General features: G+C 45.3%; 1 protein-coding gene across 3 annotated transcripts in view; it reads left to right on the forward strand.

The window, feature by feature from the left end:
• The window catches only part of PTPN4 (protein tyrosine phosphatase non-receptor type 4), a 231,415-nt gene that overhangs the window by 169,582 nt on the left and 39,966 nt on the right, over positions 1 to 21,867 (forward strand). For 2 of the 3 annotated variants that reach the window (XM_077829541.1, XM_077829542.1), the window contains exons 14-15: positions 9,751 to 9,885; positions 11,397 to 11,555. In XM_077829541.1, the coding sequence (XP_077685667.1) occupies positions 9,751 to 9,885; positions 11,397 to 11,555 (294 nt within the window). The remainder of the gene's footprint in view (positions 1 to 9,750; positions 9,886 to 11,396; positions 11,556 to 21,867) is intronic. The other variant, XM_077829543.1, reaches the window with a different exon arrangement.

Here is a 21,867-nt window from a genome sequence, read left to right on the forward strand (position 1 = left end):
CTTAATCTGCAGGAAAGGAGGTTTGGGTTAGATATTAGGAAAAACTTTCTAACTTTAAGGTTAATTAAACACTGGAATAGGCGTCCAAGGGTGGAATCCCCCGTAAGTGGAGGTTTTAAAGAACAGGTTAGACAAATACCTGCCTGTAGATGGTCCTGCCTCAGTGCAAGGGGCTGGACTCGGTAATTAGCATTCAGGTACAGAATACCAAACTTAGTATAAGGAGGATAGTTCTATTATCTTTGTGAGCAACTGTCCTGAGAAATAACAGTTGTAACATACATAAATAAATAAAATAATAACCAAGTACAAAAGCCTATAGTAATTGCTGTTCTTTCTATACTTTCTTATACTTCAAGATTATGCTTCTTGATCCAAGATCCATTAAGGTCCATGGGAAGACTCTCATTGTCTTCACTGGGCTTAGGATCAGGCCTCAGATTTGTAACTGCAATACTGGTGCATATCTTTCTTACCCTTGTTGAACAAACTGAAAAATACTGTATAGCATCCTAAATTTTAGCAGTTTTGAAATACAGCTTTTAAATAGTTGAAGATGTCAAGAGGCACTTATCTGCATATTTAGCTAGCTTGATAAGAGAAGGAAACATTTTATTAGATTGTAATTTATTATTTTTATTGTTTGCTTATGGCTAATGATGCCCAAATTCACTCACTCATCTCTTCTCCTACCCACCTAACTAGAAATTTTTTGTCCTGTGCTTCATAGTAAGGAGTGTTGTTTCACTTGTAAAAGGAAAACTTGCCGCAAGTAAGGAATTGGCCAGATTGTCTGTGTTGAGATGTTCCTTAAGCAGAACCAATACTATCCAGCAAACCTCTGCTCCTCCTTAAATGAGGAATTGATCATCAGCAATGGACTTTCCCACGGTCCTTCACCTGCCAAGCAGAACATGGGTCCAAAATACAGATTATGGAATGAAGCTTTCCCAATACCTCTAGTACTAAGATTGGAGAGGTAGCCATTTGTTCCTAGGATATACTTTTTTCCTCATGGATGACTATATCTGAGTCAGAAACCAAAAAAAAATTATTGGTAAAATCTTGAGAAATTTCCTTTAAACAGCAACTTGATTAAGCTACCAAGAGGCAACAACTGAATTAACCAGGCCATCTGCCACCTGTAACAGATATGTTGTGGATATTGTTTCTTTACCTTCACGCAGGTATGGCATAACTATTCAGAACATCTTTGATGAAGTTGTTCAGCTTTGGTATAAGATTCCTTCCACCAACATTAGAACCATCTTTCCCCTCAAATACATCTGTCACTGGACATCCAAAAACTAGAGTGACCTGTGAGAACGAAGCTGGGGAATAGGGTTCCTAGGAGTCACAGTATCAGTAGATGAGAACAAAATTATTTGGAAAGTTCTCCCAAACTGAATAGAGTGATCTGTTGGTGTAACATTGTTCTTCTGCACAGCCCTTGGGGAAATATTCAGATTCATTAATCTTTGATGGTGGACCATCAAAACAGGTTGCTTGCCCCAAAAGGAAAGGTAATATTTGTATTGTGGGCAGCATTTAGGAGCCCCACACACAGACATATTCCCTGGCATCAGTCTGTAGGGGTACCATCTCCATAAATCCAATTCAAGCACCTCATCCATCCATCTAATTGAGATTTATGATTAAATCATCTGTCTAGGATTTTACACTGTGCCTATCACTGTGGTGTCTGAGCACACCGTTGTATAATTTGTGTATCTGGGAAAGTATCTCCAATTCTGCTGACATATATAGGTTCCCATATACTAATGATTGTTGTTCTTTGCATGCTGGTCCCTATGTGGAGTCCAAACATCGGTGCGCCAGGAGCTGGAACCGTTCATAATAGTGTGTGTTGACCTGCACATGCGTCGTGCATCAGCCACGTGGCGTTTCCATGACTTCAGCTCTAGTTCCCTCTTACCATTGCATAGCCAGAGTAGAAACCCCTGTTCCTCGTGCTCCTAGCCTGCTTAGTAGTACTGCGTTTTCCCTCTTTTTGCCTTGTATATAGTTAGTTTATTTTATAGTCGTAGTTAGTTGTCCATTTTAGATGGTTAAGTGTTCCTTGTTGGAATTCTCTCCTTTGTGGGACCCTGTAGTGGGGTGGTTACCTGCTCCTGCCCACTAGGGCTTAAAAGTCAGCCCTGGACTAGGCTGATTGGGGGAATGGCTGCAGCTGGGCCATGCCCCAGTCAGGCTGCAGCTGGGCCATGCCCCAGTCAGGCTGCAGCTGGGCCATGCCCCAGTCAGGCCGCAGCTGGGCCTGTAAAGTGGCTGCTTGGCTGAAGCTTAGCCAGAGTGTGTCTCTGTGTTCAGAGAGGGAAGGGCCTGGCTGCAGGGACCTGAGGGATTACCTAGATTGGGGCAGGGCTGAGGGGAAAAGGCCTTCGGAGCAGGGGCTCTCCGGCCTGGAAACCCCCAGGCTGTGAAGCCTAGGTTAGGGCCTATTAGATACGGAGATTGCCAGAGGGCAGCCCATGGGTAGACAGAGGCAGCAGGTCTGAACCCCCTCACCTGTGATGAGTGGCTGATACACTGCAGTCTGCCCCGAGGAGCAGGGCTAAGCGATGACTGGCAGTAGCCAAGACTGAGGCGAGGTGGGGATAGTGGGTGGGGGTTCCCCGGGGAGGGGAGACCCTCAGGGATTGTTGGGGTTTACTGCCAGGGGGCAGCACCCCAATGGGAGGAGGCACCGGGTCCTGGGAGGGACTGGGGCTGGCGGTAAGGTGGATCACCAGACGGCAGAGGGCGCTCCAGAGGCTGACGACCTAATTCCCAAGGACAACCAGCAGGAGGCGCCGCCGGGTGAGTCCGGCTCTATTACAGACCCTCTCTTCCGGCCTGGGTAGTATGCGCAGGCAAGCTGGCTTTAAGTACTGTGGTTTGTGCCCTCACTCCTTCTCTGTAAGCATCGAGCACCAACACTGCCTTTATTATTTGGACAAAGCCCACATTGCCGCTCGCTGCTCCAGCTGCCACTACTTTCCGTCCTGGATTCAAGAAGCTCTGGAGCTTCATCTCTGAATGTTCCTCATGGAAGAAGCAATGCAGCCACATGCCCTTCAGATCCGGGACCGGTAGATCTGTCAGAACTACGGCCAGCACCAGCAGCGGGCGCTTTTCCCTGCCCTTCCCACTCAGAATCAGCAGCACCGGCACCTCCACCTGAATCCCATTGTGCGGGATGCACACTCATGGGCACAAGAGTAGATCCCCGATGAGGACAGCCGCCAAATGCAGTGTTACCTCCCTGAGCTTCATGAGGTTGGGTGAAAAGTCGCAAGTCAACTCTGAGGTTCCCACTCTGCAGAAGCCTGGTTCAGAGTATAAGTCGAATGCCGGCACCGCCCCTCAGCCATGGTGACGGTCCCGCCACCATCACCTCCAGTGCCGTCCACACCATCAGAACCATCTGGTCTGTCTCACCCGGTCCTGCGCACTCCAGGACGCTTGTTCCCCCCTGACACCGACAGCTGAACTGCTGCTGCGCTTCTCTGGCTCTCCTCAGCATTCCACACAGCCAGTCGTCCTTGGCTCTCCATCTCCGACCACGGAACTTCTCCTTCTTATGGATCGCGCTCCACCCCACGCTGACATCTCCACCAACGGCCCCTCCTCTACCAGATCCATCTTTATAGTCAGACTGGTGCTCTGAACAGGACACAGCCTTCTCGCCAGCTCACTCCTACAGCCCAGATCCCTGCTGCCAACCCTATCTGCCTCACTGTATCTCAGCAGCCACCTCATGGCTCGCCTACCCTTGGGTACCGCCCATGCTGGGCAAACCCTGTGCTGGCCATACTGGTCTGCCTGGGACCTGTGCTGCCACTGTAGCCTCTCCTCATACCCACAGTACCAACCATCTTCACCTCCTGCCGATCCTCCTTCTGTCTATGAGGATCCCCATGAAGCCTCCAGTCTTCCAGCACCCTCTGTACCATTGGTTCCAGTAGCTCCCTCTGTCCCGACTGGGGCTTCTTTGTCTCCTGATGATGCCATCATCTCACCTGCACTCTCACCTCTGGATGACCATGCCCAATAACAGGACCTTCTCTGCCGTATGGCGATGGCCCTCAGTCTCCCCATGGAAGATGTCCAGGACCACCACAATCAGTTCCTACACATTCTGTTGCCTGCTGGGCCCTCCCGAACTGCCTTGCCCCAACTCTATGCCATTCTCCAACTGGCACAAGCAGTTTGGCACACCCCAGCATCCTGCTCCCCCACTAGAAAACGGGTGAGCGTAGGTACTTCATTCCAGCTAAGGGTACAGACTTCTTATTCTCCCACCCTCCTCCAAACTCCTTGGTAGTCTAGGTGGCCACAGATGTGCTCACCAGCAACATCTCCATTCCCCATACGCACCCAGACTGGGCAGCAAAAAAGCTCAACCTTATTGTCTGTAAGGTCTATTCCTCTGTGGCCTTCAATTCCGCATTGCCAGTTACCAGAGCATTCTGGCAAAATAGGACTTCCTGTTCTACCCAAAAGTTGCGTACTTTCGAGCCTTCCTGCCCCCTGATAAACAGCGGGTATTCACTAGTGTGCTGGGGAGCCTGTGGTGCCATGGCCCAGGGCCTCTGGTCACACCGTGAGGTGAGGATGCATATCAACATTCTCGAACCATGTGCTATTTGCTTAGCTTGCCAGGCCTTCTGCCACTTCTCCGCCACCGCCATGTCCAAGTGTTATATGAGTGCTGCCACATTGTCGGACATGTCAACAAGCAGGGTGGAGCCCGATCCTGGTTCCTCTGTGCGGAGGCCATCCTCCTTTAGAACTGGTGCCTCCGGCACATCATCACCCTCCATGCGGTACACCTTCTGGGGATGAACAACTTCCTTGCAGACCCACTCAGTCACTCCTTCCATGCAAAACAGAAATGAGAACTCCACAATCTCGTTCTCTGCTCCATCTTCCATGAGGGGCACTCCTCGATGGGACCTGTTTGCCACACTGACCAACCACAAACTCCTCTTCTGCTCCAGGGGAGCCCTTGGTCCCGGTTCGCGGGGAGATGCCTTTCTCATTCTCTTGACCAGTGAGCTCTATTACGCCTTCCTGCCCATTCTCCTGCTTCCCCAGATCCTACACAAAATCCACCAGGATTGAGGGACTGTTCACCTTGTGGCCCATGCTTGGCCCTGCTAGTATTGGTTTCCAGACCACCTTCATCTCTCCACTAATTCTCCAGTTCCACTACCCTTGCTCCCTGATTTCCTCACTCAAGCCCACAGCTGCCTCCGGTACCCCAATCCCAGCCCTTTTCACCTCATGGCGTGGTATTTGGATGGAACTTGCACATGTTCTGCCCCCGTGCATGACATCTTCATGCACAGTAGGCACCCATTTACCAGGGCTTGCGACCTCGCAAAGTGGCCCTGCTTCAGTGCCTGAGCACAGCACCACAACCCCTGTTTTTATTTTGGTGGTCCTGGTTTACCTTCTCCATCTTCGTTGCTCAGACCTCGCTCACTCCTCTGTTCAAATATACCTAGCAGCACTCAGTGCCTTCCTCCCACCTGTGGATGGGTTCTCCATTTTCATGCATCCACCTACTGCCTGCTTCCTCCATGGTCTCCTCAACATTTTCCCCTCGGTAGGAAAAACCGACCCCCTCCTGGAATGTCAACCTTGTTCTCTCCACCCTCACTAAGCCGCCCTTTGAACCCCTGTTGATTTGCTCCATTTCTCACCTCTCTGAAGGTGGTGACCTTGGTTGCCAACTCCTCCACACAACGCGTCAGTAAACTGGCAGCTGTGATGGCAGACCCACCTTTCACCATGACAAGGTCTCCCTATGCCTTCACCCCAAATTCCTTCCCGAAGTAGCCTCCTCATTTCACCTCAACCAGAGTGTACACTTACCCATCTTCTACCTTAAGCTACATGCCTCCAACAAGGAGTGCATGCTACACTCTCTTGATGTACGCCAAGGACTGGTCTTTTACCTCCAATACGCCCGAGCCTTCCGCGCCACCTCTTGCCTCTTCATCGCCATCGTGGCCACGCTCTTTCCTCGTAACATCTTTCCCACTGGGTCTCCCGCTGCATTACTGACTGCTATGCACTCTGGTGTTCTCCCGTCCCCTCCATGGGTCACAGCCCACTCCACACAGGCTCATGCAACCACATCCGCTTTCCTTGCGAGCATCCCGTGGCAGGATATTTGTAGAGCGGCCACTTGGTCCTCCATTGACACCTTTACCGATCATTGTGTCCTAGCCCCTGCAACGGCAGATGTGGCTGTTGGCTACACTGTCCTCCTCCCAGCTCCATGGATCTGTTTAGTGACAGTGGGATTAAATCTTAAAGTTAGTGAACTGTGTTAAATGGTGTGGTGGTCCCTCGCTCTCAAGGGGGGAGGGAGGCCACTCCACCTTGCTGTATCAGGCAACAGCACTCAGGCTCATGTCTCACTGGCGGGGCAGAGCTGTAAGAAGTCTATAGCTCTGTAACCGCCTAGCAGAGGCAAACAAGCAGTAACAGTCGGATGCTCTCGCCCCCTTGGGTGGGGCAGAGCAGTCTTCAGATGGCAGTCCCGGCAACTCCTCCCCAGGCGTCAGCAGCAGACTGGAGAGGTCTGTCTCCTTCCGTAGCTCCTGCCCAACTGAGATTCAGGGCCGTTTCTTTATACTTCCTGTCCCGCCCTGGTACTTCCGGCGAGGGGGCGGGGGGTGGGAGGGATTGGGTCTGGCTCCGCCCACCAGTGGAAGGGTATTGGTCCCTCTCTCTCAAGTCCAAAGGGAGGCCACTCCACTTCCCTACAAATTGCTATTCCTTTTATTGGAGATGAAAACTCATCCACTGAGGTATCCAGATTCAGGATTCTACTGAACTTTCAAAGGCCATACAAGCATTTAGAATGGTTTGGTGGTTTACCTCCTTCCATCATTAGAAGTTATTTTGAATAATGTCAGTAATTAAAGTGATGCAGAAGAAAAATTAAATCACTAGCTAAAATATTTCAGATTATACCTAAAAGTTATCTAGGAGAGATTGTGTAGAGTTAGACATAGAGTTATTGAAAATTAGCACTCAGGTCAGAAACCAAAAAGCCACCGCATTGAAAAGCTCATGCTGCAGTGTGGTAACTTTTTCTTCGAAATTTCCCCAAAGAACAGGAAACGGAGGCAGCAAGCATAAGTGGGTGGGACTCTGAGGTTAGAACTGTTATTAAAATAAAATATTTGAAACTAAACTTTGCTGATAAACACTTCAGTTGTCTATGATGGTAGCCGAGAGTAGTATTCCAAGAGAGCCGAACCTGAGTACAGTAAATAAGGTGAGTTTTTTTTCTTGAGTGATACTGTTTTTAGATTAAAAAAACCCTGAGCTTTCTTCTTTTAGAGAAAGTTGTATTAGTCTGTTGCAGCATATAAAGTGTTAAGGAAGGTTTTCAAAGTTTAGTATCTACAAATTAGGTGGTTTAGAGCAATATCGTTTTGAAAAGATAAAAGAATTATTGATATCATTAAGTGCTAGAATGCACTGTCTCCTTTTTAAAATGAATGGTTTAAGCACACTAATGAATGTGAAAGAGTCCCTGTAACTCTGTGTGGTAAATGTTCAAATTCTTAGCTGCAATGAAGCATCAAATTCTTCTAATCCAAAATTTCATATAACTTCTTTGTTTTTAGTTTGTAAAATCTCACTCTGTTTTTGTAATTTCCATCTATTAGTTTTCTATAGCTTTTTTCAGAGCATCATAATTAAGTTCATTTTTATTTTGGACAAAAATAGTATTTTTTTCTTAGTGTTAACTTTTATGCCAAACTCATTTTTGAAGACTTTTTACTGTACTAGCTTGAAAGCAAGGTGTGCTGGTGTTAATTACATGTAGACTGAATTTTAATACCTTATTTAGTTCTATAGAAAGCATCTTAGCAAATCCTATTAATACCAGTTAGTATGTCATCCAAATTGTTTTACTAATGTAAATAACAGAAATGTTAAATAATGTCATAATTACCATAAGGGAATCTACCTTTCCCTGCTGTGGTAAAAACAGGAAATAAGGCATGATAAATCCATATTGAAAGTGCTTATATTTTCCTCATGAAATCTTACCTTACTTCAGGAGTGGATTTACCCCGAAACATGCCATGCTATAGCACAGGGCCCCAACCACAGGGGGCCCCAAAACATAGGCGTGGGAACTAGGAGTGGGGTGGGGGGCCTGCAGCATCCCCATGTTTTGTGCAGGGCTCCGCTGCTGCCCAGGTTCCGGGCTGCCGCCCCGGGCTCTGCAGGTTTCGCTGCTGCCTCCCCCCGCCCAGGGTCCCGGCTGCCACCCCGCGCCCAGGGCTCTGCAGGCTCTGCTGTCTCCCCCCGCCCAGGGTCCTGGCTGCCACCCAGGGCTCTGCAAGCTCTGCTGCCTCCCCCGCCCGGGGTCCCGGCTGCCACCCCCCGCCCAGGGCTCTGCAGGCTCTGCTGCCACCCCGCGCCCAGGGTCCTGGCTGCCACCCCGCGCCCAGGGTCCTGGCTGCCACCCAGGGCTCTGCAGGCTCTGCTGCCTCCCCCCACCCGGGGTCCCGACTGCCACCCCGCACCCAGGGCTCTGCAGGTTTCGCTGCTGCCGCCCTGCACCCAGGTCTCCGCGGGCTCCGCTGCCGTCCGGGGTCTCAGCTGCCACCCCACCCCCAGAGCTCTGCGGGCTCCGCTGCCTCCCAGGGTCCCAACTGCCACCCCGCGCCCAGGGCTCTGCGGGCTCCGCTGCCGCCCGGGGTCCCGGCTGCCGCCCCGCGCCCAGGGCTCTGCAGGCTCCGCTGCCGCCCGGGGTCCCGGCTGCCGCCCCGCGCCCAGGGCTCTGCAGGCTCCGCTGCCGCCCGGGGTCCCGGCTGCCGCCCCACGCCCAGGGCTCTGCGGGCTCCGCTGCCGCCCGGGGTCCCGGCTGGCGCCCAGGGCTCTGCGGGCTCCGCTGCCGCCCGGGGTCCCGGCTGGCGCCCAGGGCTCTGCGGGCTCCGCTGCCGCCCGGGGTCCCGGCTGGCGCCCAGGGCTCTGCGGGCTCTGCGGATTCTGCTGCTGCCCCACGCCTGGGGTCCTGGCTACTGCCCCACGCCACCTACGTTAAAACATATTGTTAGGAGCACAGCGGAGCCCTGCATAGAACATGGGGGTGCTGCAGCACTCTTCCCTCCCCTCCCCCACCCCAGCACCGCTGATGGGGGCGGAGGGGTGGGGGAAGGGGGAGCTGCCCCAGGGCCCGGCTATTTAAAAGGGTCCAGGGCTCCTGGCTGCTGCACTTGCAACAGCTGGAGCCCCAGGCCCTTTAAATGGCTGCCAGAGCTCTGGACGGTGCAGCCCGAGCAGCAGTGAAGGTCTGGCTCAGGGAGGCTAGCCCCTAGTCCAGCTTCTTCCAGGGGCCCGGAGCTGGCTCCCCCCACCTTGCCTAGGGGTCCAGCAATTCTGTCGGATTCATGCCCGCACCCCTAGTTCCCGCACCTATGGTCCCGACTGACGCCCTGTGGCCCACACCCAGCTCTGGACCCACGCCTGGGGTGGACATGGGTCTGGCTTCCTTTTTATTGGCTGGGTCCCTGGCAGGGGCCCCGGAAATGAAGCTGCACACAAGGCCCCACTAACTCTAAGTCTGCCACTGTCTTACTTTATCTTTCTACCTCCCATGGTCTTTGGATTTTTATGAGAGAACTTCCAAAATTTTGTTGTGTAATTTGTGTAATTTTGCAATTATCTGATACAATTTCAAATCAGTTATTTACTTCATTCTTCTAGATCCCCAAGTAAACCCTTGGCACGGAAGTTGATGAGTGGGATGGACTGGGAGGTAGTGAGTAGGAATTCATTGTCTGATGACAGGTTAGAAACACAGAGCCTACCATCACGATCTCCACCTGGAACCCCAAATCAGTAAGTAGAGTGGAGTATCCTTTCTGCAGTCATCATTGCCTGTTCACCTCTTATTTGTCAGTTATCCCTGTTCATTACCAAAATAAAGTTGTTTATTTCACAAGGGAGTTTTTACAAACTAGCTCTTAACATCCCTTGGTGTGGAATTCAATGTTCTAAATTTTATTTTTGCTGACATTCTTTGGTATATAATAATTCCAGATGCATCTCAAAAGCATCCAACCTATAAAAAAGTGTAACGTTTGGCACTCAATACCATAATAGTTTGAGGAGATTCCCCAGACTTTTTCTTGCATGACATCTAACAGCTGGATTATAATCGCTGTATACTGAATATATCTGAGAGCGCGAACAGAGCATGTGAGATAATAATTATGGCTTGAAGAGATGACATTAATAAAACCTTCAGCTGTATAATTATTTTATTCAGGAATCATTTTAGAATTTAACTTTTTGGTTCAGTAATACAGTACCTCTTGTAAATGTGTTCCAGGTCTAGGCTATAAAAAATGCCAGTGGGTTAATTTCCCTATTTTTCTGCATTTCTTTTCTTCCCTGCAGAATTTATTTTTCATACATCATGAAGCTTTCTTGTTTTCTGTTTACGATGAATGAAAAGCATTCTTGATTTTCTTTACAAAATAGGAAAGCAGTTCTTTAAGTGTGCTGAATGAGAGCTATCCAGTTCTGTATTGCATAAACAGTGATTTCTCATTGAGAATCTCTCGTCTTTAGAACAGTTATTTCAAAGAGTGTTATGCAAATATCTGAAACGTTTTACATTTTTCATTTAAAATATTGGTTTATTAATAATGCTTAGATTCTATAAAGCACTTTTCGCCCATAGATCTTAAGGCATTCAAAAATGAAGGTAAGTATCAAAAGACCCATTTTTCAGATGGGACGACTGAGGCAGGAAGTTGAAATGTGACTGTCATGGGGTCACACAGTAAGGTTGGTGACTGTGTTAGGAATAGAATCCAGGGCTGAAATCCTGGCCCTGTTTAAGTTAATTAGAGTTCTGCCATTGACTTCAATAGAGCCAGGATTTCACCTCAGGTCCTCTTGACTGCCAGTCTGTCCACTGGATCATGCTATTATAAGCAGAACTCCTTTCTTTAAAGTATTCCCGGCATGTTTTATGACCTTCAGTATTTATGGCAAGAGAGGGTTTTTTACCCATTTTATGAACTGATAAATAAGCCATTCTTCATAATATCTCTGATTGGGTTATTATTTAAGTATTTGTTGAAATAATAAAAAGATTTTGAGAATTTGAAATAATGGAACTGAAAAAAAAATGAATTGAATGAGAGAAAATGAATTAATGGAATTACAATTCACTGTTTAAAATTCTTCCGTAAAATTATCTATATGTATATATGCTTACATTTAGAAGGAAAGTAAATATTTTTTTTAAAATTATACATTTATAGTTATAGGACAATGCAGATTAAAAGCATCAATCTTGGAGAATTTTCTAACTGCTTAATTATTCTTTTCCTATTTAGTCGCAATTCTGCATTTACTCAAGAGGGAGCCCGTTTACGACCATCTTCAGTTGGACATTTAGTGGACCATGTAGTTCACACCTCACCAAGTGAAGTTTTTGCAAATCACAGATCTCCATCCTCCACCCAAGCTAATAGCATCATTCTGGAATCATCACCGTGAGTTCAGCCATTATTAATATATTATTACTATAGCACATTGAGGCCCTGATAGAGATAGTCCCTACCTTTGAGAGTTTATTTAGTTCCCTTTAATCTTTATCAATAAAGCCCAGGTCCAGAAAACGTTAATTTATAAATAACTATTTTTAGGGGGCATTAATATAGATCTGGTAAAAAGATAGTTGCCAGAGTAAGTGCCCATAATTCAGCCATTAAAATGGAGTAGGATTTTACTCATGTCTTAATTTTATTCAGTGCCTATAGGTAGGGTTGGTGGAGTTATGCAAGTATCATTCTGTATGTGTGTATAAGATATTTTTTGCAAGAAGGAAGGAATGCATGATTTTGTGGTCTGATGTAAAGGTTTTAGTGGCATGGATTTGGAAATGTTGCATTATTTTCAGGGGCCAAACACTGTATTCTCTCTCTCATATTTAAACGATTTTTTAAAAAAAAAATATTGGTTATTTTCGCTATCTGTGCCTAAATCTCAACTTTACTATGAGTCCAATTATACAGAGCTCAGATGAAGAAGGAAACTAATATATTACACACCAGAAAAATGACACACAGTAATTTACCTATAGATAAGTGTCACAGGAATCTTCCATTTTCACTGGTGTAAGGCACATGTTTCTAGTTTTTCATGGTCACAAATTACCTGTCACTGAGCAGAACTAGTTATCATTCATGCTGGGGCCCAAAGGCTATTTTTGGTGGGGAATTCTGTATTTTGGGAAAATAGGAAAAATTTACATGTTTATTTTAAAACAAAGAAGTGGTTGTTTGAAGTTGTTCATAGGTTTCAAATGTTAGAAATTTTGATGGAACTGGATTAATGGGCAGAGTGCAAATAAAATGGTAGAAGGTGCGTAATAAATGCTATTTCTCTCTCTCGTATCACCACCAAATCTATTTCTATGTAGATAAATTGAACACTTGATGTGGTATAAAATAATTGTCATAATAATTTTGGGATGAGTCAGTAAACAAGCAAATTGTGCAGATTATCTCCAAGAAAAACCTGTAAAACATTTATAACACACCATCATGTATTTTATATATGCCTTAGGTGTCTCAGAAAATCTGCTTTAGGATTTTTTTTGTTTTTAGACAGTGTTTAAGAAATTGTATGTGGACTTTCTGTTGTATCTCTTTGCCTGGAACCTTACTTACTAGCAGCCCAACTGTTCAGGACTGTTTTGGAGAGAGAAATTAAAAGTAATAAATGTAAAACACCTCTTATAGTGACCTAATAAAGCATTTATAAGACACACAATTCTCACAACTTTAATAGCTGATATATCTTGCCTTTACAGTGTTAGAATAAGTATTGGCAATCTCTTCTTCCTAATAATATAAAACTCCCATTTTTAATCCTGCCAGAACCTGACTTCAAAGATATCTGACTTCAGATAGTGACATTTTAATGTCTGTTGTTGCTGTGTGATATTCATATTATGGTAGTGGCCTATGAGGGTTCCATTGTGGTAGGTGCTGTACAGAGGGAGATGTGGTTCCTGCTCCAAAGAGTTTACAATGTAAGATGAAGAGCAGCTACAAAAAGTGGTCAAGAGTGCCACAATGTAATATTAACAACTTTTTATATAAATATACATATTTGCTCTATATTTTTGGCTTGGTAGTAATGTGATTACTAGCTTTCTCAAACTACCCCTTACTCTATTTGTTAAATAGCTGATTTCTTGCAAGGGTCACCACAGAAGTAAGTCTTGAAAAGCCTTCTAGGAAAGGGTCGTGGCTTTGCAGATCAGTTCAGGCATGGATGTTCCTTGTATAAAATGTGGCATGGAAGAAAGTGGAAAGGTGTGTTTGAGAGAAGCAAAAAAGCTACTACTAGACAAAGACTGAATTTTGTCTGAATGGGATGTGCAAAACTGGGACATAGTCAAATATATAATATACCTACGACACAGCGACTTATGTAGACATGGCCTTAGACACCTTAGCAAGCTTACAGCAGCACAGCTGTTCCATTGCAGTTGCGCCACTGTAAAATCAGTCGTGTAGCTGCTTTATGCCAATGGGAGAGAGCTCTTCCATCAACATAATAAAACCACTTCCATGAGCTCTCCTGCTGACATAGCAATGTGTACACTACAACTTACGCCAGCGAAACTTATGTTGCTCAGGAGGGTGGTTTTTTCACATCCCTGAGCGACATAAGTTTTGCCCACACAAATTGTAGTGAAGACGTGTCATAAGTCCCATTTTAAAACATGTAGTTTGTCACCTGAGTGACATACGTCACTTTTAAAAACAGAACGTAGGCTCCTGAGTCATTTATGCGCTTTTGAAAATTTTACCTTCTTGTTTCTTTGAAGTGTCAAAATGTTACTGATTCAGGATTTGATAATGATAAAAGGATAGAGATCATCATTAAAAAATATCTGTGGACAGAAAGTTAACTTTAAACTACTTAGCACCAAATTAAAGTCCGGGTAACATGTGGCAGAGCACTTTTATGCATTAAATACATGGTGTATATATAATACAAATGAGCTTTTTATATTTAAAATAAAAAGTTCTTTGGACTGTAAACTGAGAGAGCTTAAAGTTAGAGAACTAAGAGAGCTATACCTCTCAGGACCCTTGTAGCATTAAGCCTGTTTATATCTGCAGTATTCTAGAGGAGATGCCTTGCATTACTTATGGATTCAGTTCATTTTAATTTGCAGAGTACACTTTTCACTGCCAGAAAAGTTTATTCTTTAGTGTGCTGTTTTAAGCAAATAAAACTAGTGGGTTTGCTGAATTGTTCTGATCACTTTTATGATGGAATATTTCGAATAACAGATATTGAGATCACCGAACTCATTTAGGTTGACTTTTACCAGGAGTGAAAAGTCTGTAAATAAGATGCATGTCAGTGCATGTAAGTGCTGAAAAGTTTTTAAATAAAATTAAATCTAGTTCCAAAGCTAGAGACAAAAGTATACCCTGATTCCTGTAGTATTTAGGGTCAATCAAGCTTTGATCTAGCTTACTTTATTGCAGACACAACTGGGCTATCAGCACAAATTACAGGTGTTGCCTATAATCTGGATAATAAACTTTCAAGTCCTACATTTAACATTCTGGCAACTTTTCCTTTTGACATGTGATCCTCAACAGCAAATAAAGGAAAGTATCTGTTGTAGAAAGGTGTTCATACTGAAGCACTCTGAATAACTGACATTTATTGAGACCATAGCAAATATTAAATATTGCTGTTTGTTCTCATATTCCTCTTGCTATTTCACAGTACGTTGTGATGTTTCTGATTTGTAATTTCCTAAGATAATTAAAATAACTTTTAAATTAAAACTAAATTAATTTTTAAAAGAACATAAGAACGGCCATACTGGGTCAGACTAAAGGTCCATGTAGCCCAGGATCCTATCTTCTGACAGTGGCCAATGCCAGGTGCCCCAGAGGGAATGAACAGAACAGGTAATCGTAAAGTGATCCATCCCGTGTCCCATTCCCAGTTTCTGGCAAACAGAGGCTAGGGACATCATCCCTGCCCATCCTGGCTAATAGTCATTGATGGACATATCCTCCATGAATTTATCTAGTTCTTTTTTGAACCCTGTTATAGTCTTGGCCTTCACAACATCCTTTGGCAAGGAGTTCCACAGGTTGACACTGCGTTGTATGAAAAAATGCTTCCTTTTGTTTTTTTTTAAACATGCTGCCTATTAATTTAATTTGGTGACCCCTAGCTCTGATGATTTGAGAGCTAGTAAATAACATTTCTGTATTTACTTTCTCCACACCAGTCATGATTTTATAGATCTCAATCATATTCTCCCCTTAGTCGTTTCTTTTCCAAGCTGAAAAGTCCCAGTCTTATTAATCTCTCCTTATATGGCATCCATTCCATACCCCTAATCATTTTTGTTTCCCTTTTCCAATTCCAGTATATCTTTTTTGAGATAGGGCGACCACATCTGCACAAAGTAATCAAGATGTGGGCTTACCATAGATTTATATAGAGGCAATATGATATTTGCTGTATTATTATCTATCCCTTTCTTAATGATTCCAAACTTTCAGTTTGCTTTTTTGACTGTCACTGCATGTTGAGTTGATGTTTTCAGAGAACTATCCACAATGACTCCAAGATCTGTTTCTTGAGTGGTAACAACTAATTTATACCCCATCATTTTATATGTATAATTGGGATTATGTTTCCCAATGTACATTACTTTGCATTTATCAACATTGAATTTCATCTGCCATTTTGTTGCCCAGTCACCCCAGTTTTGAGAGGTCTTTTTGTAGCCCTTCGCAGGCTGCCTGGGACTTAACTGTCTTGAGTAGTTTTGTATCATCTGCAAATTTTGCCACCTCACTGTTTACCCCTTTTTCTAGATCATTTATGAATATGTTAAATAGAACTGATCCCAGCACAGACCCCTGGGGGACACCACTATTTACCTCTCTTCATTCTGAAAACTGACCATTTATTCCTTTCCTTTGTTTCCTATCTTTTAACAAGTTACCAATCCATGACAGTACCTTCCGTTTTATCCCATGACTGCTTACGTTGCTTAAGAGTCTACAACCTTGTCAAAGGCTTTCTGAAAATCTAAATACACTATATCCACTGGATCCCCCTTGTCAACATGCTTGTTGACCCCTTCAGAGAATTCTAGTACATTGGTGAGGCATGATTTCCCTTTACAAAAACCATGTTGACTATTCCCCAACAAATTATGTTCATCTATGTGTCTGACAATTTTGTTCTTTGCTTTCATTTCAGCCAGTTTGCCCGGTACTGAAGTCAGGCTTACCAGCCTGTAATTGCCGGGGTCACCTCTGGAGCCCTTTTTAAAAATTGGTGTCATATTAACTATCCTCCAGTCATTTGGTACAGCAGCTGATTTAAACGATAGGTTACAGACTGCAGTTAGTAGTCCTGCAATTTCACTTTTGAGTTAATTGAGAACTCTTGGGTGAATACCATCTGGTCCTGGTGACTTATTACTGTTCACTAATACATGACCAGTGTGTATTTTAATAAATTCATACTACAAATATGAAACTATTTCTGTTGGTATATTAAAATGCAGACCGGATATTTATATCAAATACATGCAGTTTGTCAGTGTGGGGTTTTTTGTTTTGTTTTATTATTATGCAAATTGCTCAACGTGGTAACAGAGAGAGCTGCTTTGACTGCAAAATAGGCTGCTTTTGCTGTCATTGTCTAAGCATTCATAAGGAAATTCAGAGCTGACTGAGCAAATATAAAGCAATGAAGTTTTTGCCCCAGGCTTGATTGTTAGTTCTCACAGTTCATGATGTTAATATATTACAGCTCTTTGCACTGTTGCTACTAAAGTGCTCATTTAAGTATCTTTTTTCAAACGTTTGCTGTTAGCTTATATCTTCTATAGGAAATTCTCAGTTTTCATTAACTCATATATGCAGACTGGTAGCCAAAAAGATCACCTTTTTGCTTTGTTCTTGGAATTACTTGTTTTTTTTAAACTTCTTAAAATTGTTAACTTTCAGAAGTTAACATTTACAGGAAAACATATCTTCTTGTCCATCACTTTAAAAAGATGCGTAAACTATGCCAGCCAGACTCTTCACTGAATAAATATTCAGACAAAAAGCTCTAAGTACTAATAACGGGCCAGTGCCTAAATAATTTATAACTGCCTTAAAAGTTAATTAGTAAATGTTAGTAATCACTTTTTCTCTCTCTACAAAAACTGGTGAAAGACTGTTTCCATTGCTGCTGTTGGAACTTTGCAGAGAGGGAAAAATAAAACACATGTTGCCCCTTCTGATAAAAGACAGAACAAGTTATCAAGTTCTTTGTGGAAATTACTATTCAGTATGTTTTTATTTCCTGCTGTTATGAATCTCAGCTTCTACAGTCATTACAGTTTGAAGAAATAGTATGCGGGTTTTTTCAACCATCTTGCTAGAACAACAAATTTAATTTTGATAAAATTTGGAAGTTACACATAAATATCTGTCAAATTGGTAGATATAAGATCCATTTAAATGTAGAAATAATAAGTCTGCCAAGATGGGTGTCGACATAACTTAGAAAGAAAAGGAGGACTTGTGGCACCTTAGAGACTAACCAATTTATTTGAGCATGAGCTTTCGTGAGCTACAGCTCACTTCATCAGATGCATACCGTGGAAACTGCAGCAGACTTTATATATACACAGAGAATATGAAACAATACCTCCTCCCACCCCACTGTCCTGCTGGTAATAGTAGACATAACTTAGGTTTAAGGTTTCTAATATTTTGTTTATACTTTTAAAGAATAGTCTTGTTTATTATATTTAAGGCCTTTCATTTTCTGTTTTGTTGGTTTGTTTTTGTTAGGTTATTTAATTTCCCAGCAATTTATTGGGTTTTATTTAAAAATATTTAAAAATGGGAGAAAATCAGTAAAAACCAAGAACTCGTGGGGCATGAAGGGATATTCACCATGTGGCAGGTGAGGAAGACTTCCCTTCCCTGCTGTGGTTAAGCAGCCTGGTCTGCTGGGACCCAGCTCCCTGTCCTTCTCATTCTTTCTCCCCTCCCCCCAATGCAAAGGTAGTGAACAATGCTGAAGGGCTGGGGTCAGAAGGGCAGCAAAAGACTGCACCCTGTGACTGTTGGTTCCCCTGCAAGGCAGTGCCCCCTCGCAACCTCAGCTATTCACTGCAGCCCCATTTGCTTCCCCCACACAGGCTCTGTCTGGCAGAAAAAGTAGATGGGGCTCTGTGCCCTAGGGACAGCAGCTGCCAGGGGTCAAAGTAACTGAGGACACTTACCGGGTGGCGGGGATTGGGATCCAGCGGGGGGGCTCTGGCCCCCAGAAGGGGCGGGGCCTCTGGCGGAAGGGGCGGGGCGGGGGCCAGCATCCTCCAGCCAGCCCTTCCATGCTGCGTGGTCCTTGCTGCCCAGGGCTCCCGTTGATTTAAAGGGCAGCAGCATCCAGAGCCCCAGGCCCTTTTAAATCTCCAGCCCCAGGACAGCTGCTCCCTTTGCCCCCACCCCCGCCCCAGGCCCGGCGGCAGCTGGGGGGGGAGAAGGGGGGCAAAAGGGGCAGGGATATAAAAGCGCTACAGGGTCCTTTGCCGCAGCAGCACTTTAATGTCCCTGCCCCTTTTGCCTCCCCTGTTGGCGGCCCTGCCGGTACAGACCCTACCAGCAGGGCAGCCAACAGGGGGAAGGGGCAACGATGTTAAAGCCGCGGCAGCGCTTTAATGTTGCTGTGCCCACCCCATCGGCGGCCCTGCTGGTAGGGTCCGTGCCGACAGGGGAGGCAAAAGGGGCAGGGAGCACTTTAATGTGGGCTGGGTATGGGCCGGTGCGGGTTCTTACTGGTACACCGTGCCAGCTCACTTTCACCCCTGGCTGCTGCAGTTACAGTTCTTCGCTTACGCAGGACTATGAGTCACCTTGTTGCTCCCTGCGTCCGTTGTGAGAGAGTTCCCTAACACCACCAGCTTTTCAGCCACTCTTCTCTGAGCAAGGGTGTGGGAACCTTCCCAAAACCTTCCCCGCCCCCTCTTTCCCTGAGGCCTGGTCCCCCGAGGCCCCTCCCCAGAGGGCCCACCTCTGCCCCCTCTTCCCTCAAAGGCCAGCTGGAGCCAGGTTGGGGAGAGCTGGGTAGCTGTGGTGAGCTGGTGCGGCCTCCCCATTTCCGGCGCCACTGCCTCTGGGCTATGCAAACCCTGTCTTCACCTTGCAGTTTAACAGGTGCACCCTATCCCTGTTCCATTTGCACCATTCCCCTGTGATACCCAGTCCCTGAAAGAGGCTACTCAGAGAAGTCCCAGATCTTCTGCCCCGAAAGGAGCAGTGTGCCTCAGTTTACTAGTTTTACCTTAAACCACTACTCCTGTAAACCATACAGCACTTGTGAAATCTTATTTTAAATGACAAAGAAGGTTTATTTAAGAAAGAATAGAGGTTTAACTAGAAACAAGAGTGTGATGGAAAGAAATGGTTCTTCAGGTAGTGTCCTATGAGTGCTCCACTGTAGGTGCACTTGCATCCCTGCAGTGCGGATCGGAGAACTTTGACAGCACTGTCTGTTCGGCCCACACATGCGCTGTTTCCCCTACGCCCCTCAACATTGCACGGGCAAGCCCCTCTCAGTTCGTTCATAACTGCCTCTGGCTAGAGACGGGCTATTAGCTGTCCATTCATCGGATCGTTATTTCACTTTCAGCATTTCAGTGGTTAGTTAATCCTTTTTCTTTTAAAGTTGTAGAGCTTTTTTATTTTCTCTTTCCTACCAAAAAAATCCCTACTTTATTTTCCCTTTTGTCTGGGGTTGCCCCAGCACAGAGTAAGCCTGGTTTACCGGGCTTTAAGAAGTTCCTCTCGTGCAAGAAGGCCATCCCCGTAGTGGATAAACATTCCCTCTGTAACCGTTGCCCTGGGGAAAGCCATATTCCTCAAAACTATGGTCTCTGCCAACAACTCAAGCCCAGATCTCGGAAGGATAGAGAACTGAGACAAAAGCGCCTCCTTATGGAGGCAGCTCTTCAGCCCTCCCCGGATCTGTGCCAGGAGTCACCCAGACAGTGTGAATCTTCTCAATAGCCCTCGACATCTAGGGTCTACAGTTCAAAGAAAACAGCTGAAGACCCCCTTGCATAAGGCTTAAAAGAACAGAACTGAGAGTCCCCAGAGTGAGCCCCGAACTAGCCAAAAAAGATCACTGGCGCATTCAGTACTGAGACAGTCCAAACACAGTACCCATAGCTCACGAGAGTACCGTGAGGTATGTTACTGAAGCAGCAGGTACCATTGATGGGCCTAAAGACCAGATGTGCATAGGCACCAAAGCAATGGTACCAGGGTGACCAGATGTCCCGATTTTATAGGGACAGTCCTGATATTTGGGGCTTTTTCTTATATAGCTGCCAATTACCTCCCACTCCCGTCCCAATTTTTCACACTTACTATCTGGTCACCCTAAATGGTACGGACAGAAAAAGGTAAGGACGAGGCCGCACCACTGCTAAGATGATACTGCCAGTATTAGTAGTAGCATCAGCACCATCACTAGCAACCATCCAGCCTCTGAGCACTCAGTATGGCCAAGATCCCTGATGGCCTCCATGCTGACCCACTGACAATCGTAGGCACCGGTTCAGTCAGTACCACAGGAATTCACACACTCGAGAGAACTCTCAGTATTTGACATACTGGAGACTCCCTGACTCGGTACCGGGCCTGGGATAGAGTGAGTCTAGACCATTGAACCTGGTATTACACCACTGGCTAAACAGGACAGGGTGACAACTCCCTTCTGTTTGAATGGGCTATCACCTAGATATATTATCCCCTGGTGACTAAGGGCATGTTTGCAAAAAAAGAACTGGACCCTTTGCCTTGAGGTCTCTGTGTCACAGGGAGCTAGATGGTCAAGGAGCCTGGTCCAGGCAGCCAAGACCCCCATCTGCTTCCGCTAATGGACACAACCCCCTCCGGACCTCAGCCCTCCAGCGCAGCCACATCCAATCCTATGCTGAAGGACCAGGGTCAGAAGGGGGCTCTGTCCATGAATGGGCCAGTATTTAAAGGGTGCAGACTTTTACTCCCTGCAGCCCTGTCCCTGCAGCAGTTATGCTATCTCACCTTCACAGAGGGAGCGAACCGGGCCACGCTGAAGGGCCAGGGTCAGAAGAGGAAAGGAAGGCTGCAGACCCTGAGTACCAACTCCCCCTACCCCCACCAGCCTTTCAACACAGCCCATCTGCTTGCCTTTGAAAAATTCCTGAGTCCTGAAAAAGCCAAAATTTGTGTGAAAAATCAGTAAAACCCCAAAACTGGCTTATTCAAAAACCTGGGAATTTTGGGGGGGAAATCAGTCAATACCTAATAAAAAAAGGCCTTAATTATATTTCATCAAAACTTCAGGGGGAAAGCTATATAAGTTTCTAAGTGAAATATTCCTTTTCTCATTCCACGGTCATATGCAAAGACCTTTTCTTGTGGCTTAAATTATTTGTTTATCAGAAAATACATAATGTGTTTCTTTATTTAATGTTACTGGGATAACAACCACCATATTTTTCCTTTTTACCAAATGACCATAGCCTTGTGAACTGTGTTTTGCTTTAATTACAATGAAATAAACTATACAGTATTAAGTTTCACATATGGCTGTCCAAGATACTTTAGATCTTGCAGCAAATTGAGTTGAAGTGTTATAATGTCTCATAATTAACTGTTAGCAAAATAAGGCTCATATGTGATCAGACCAATTGAGTGGGAATACTCACAGGGGTAAAGTTATTTATGTGCATAAGTATTTTCAGGATTG

Source organism: Eretmochelys imbricata, chromosome 11 (assembly GCF_965152235.1).
Source record: "Eretmochelys imbricata isolate rEreImb1 chromosome 11, rEreImb1.hap1, whole genome shotgun sequence".
Classification (NCBI taxonomy): Eukaryota; Metazoa; Chordata; order Testudines; family Cheloniidae; genus Eretmochelys; species Eretmochelys imbricata.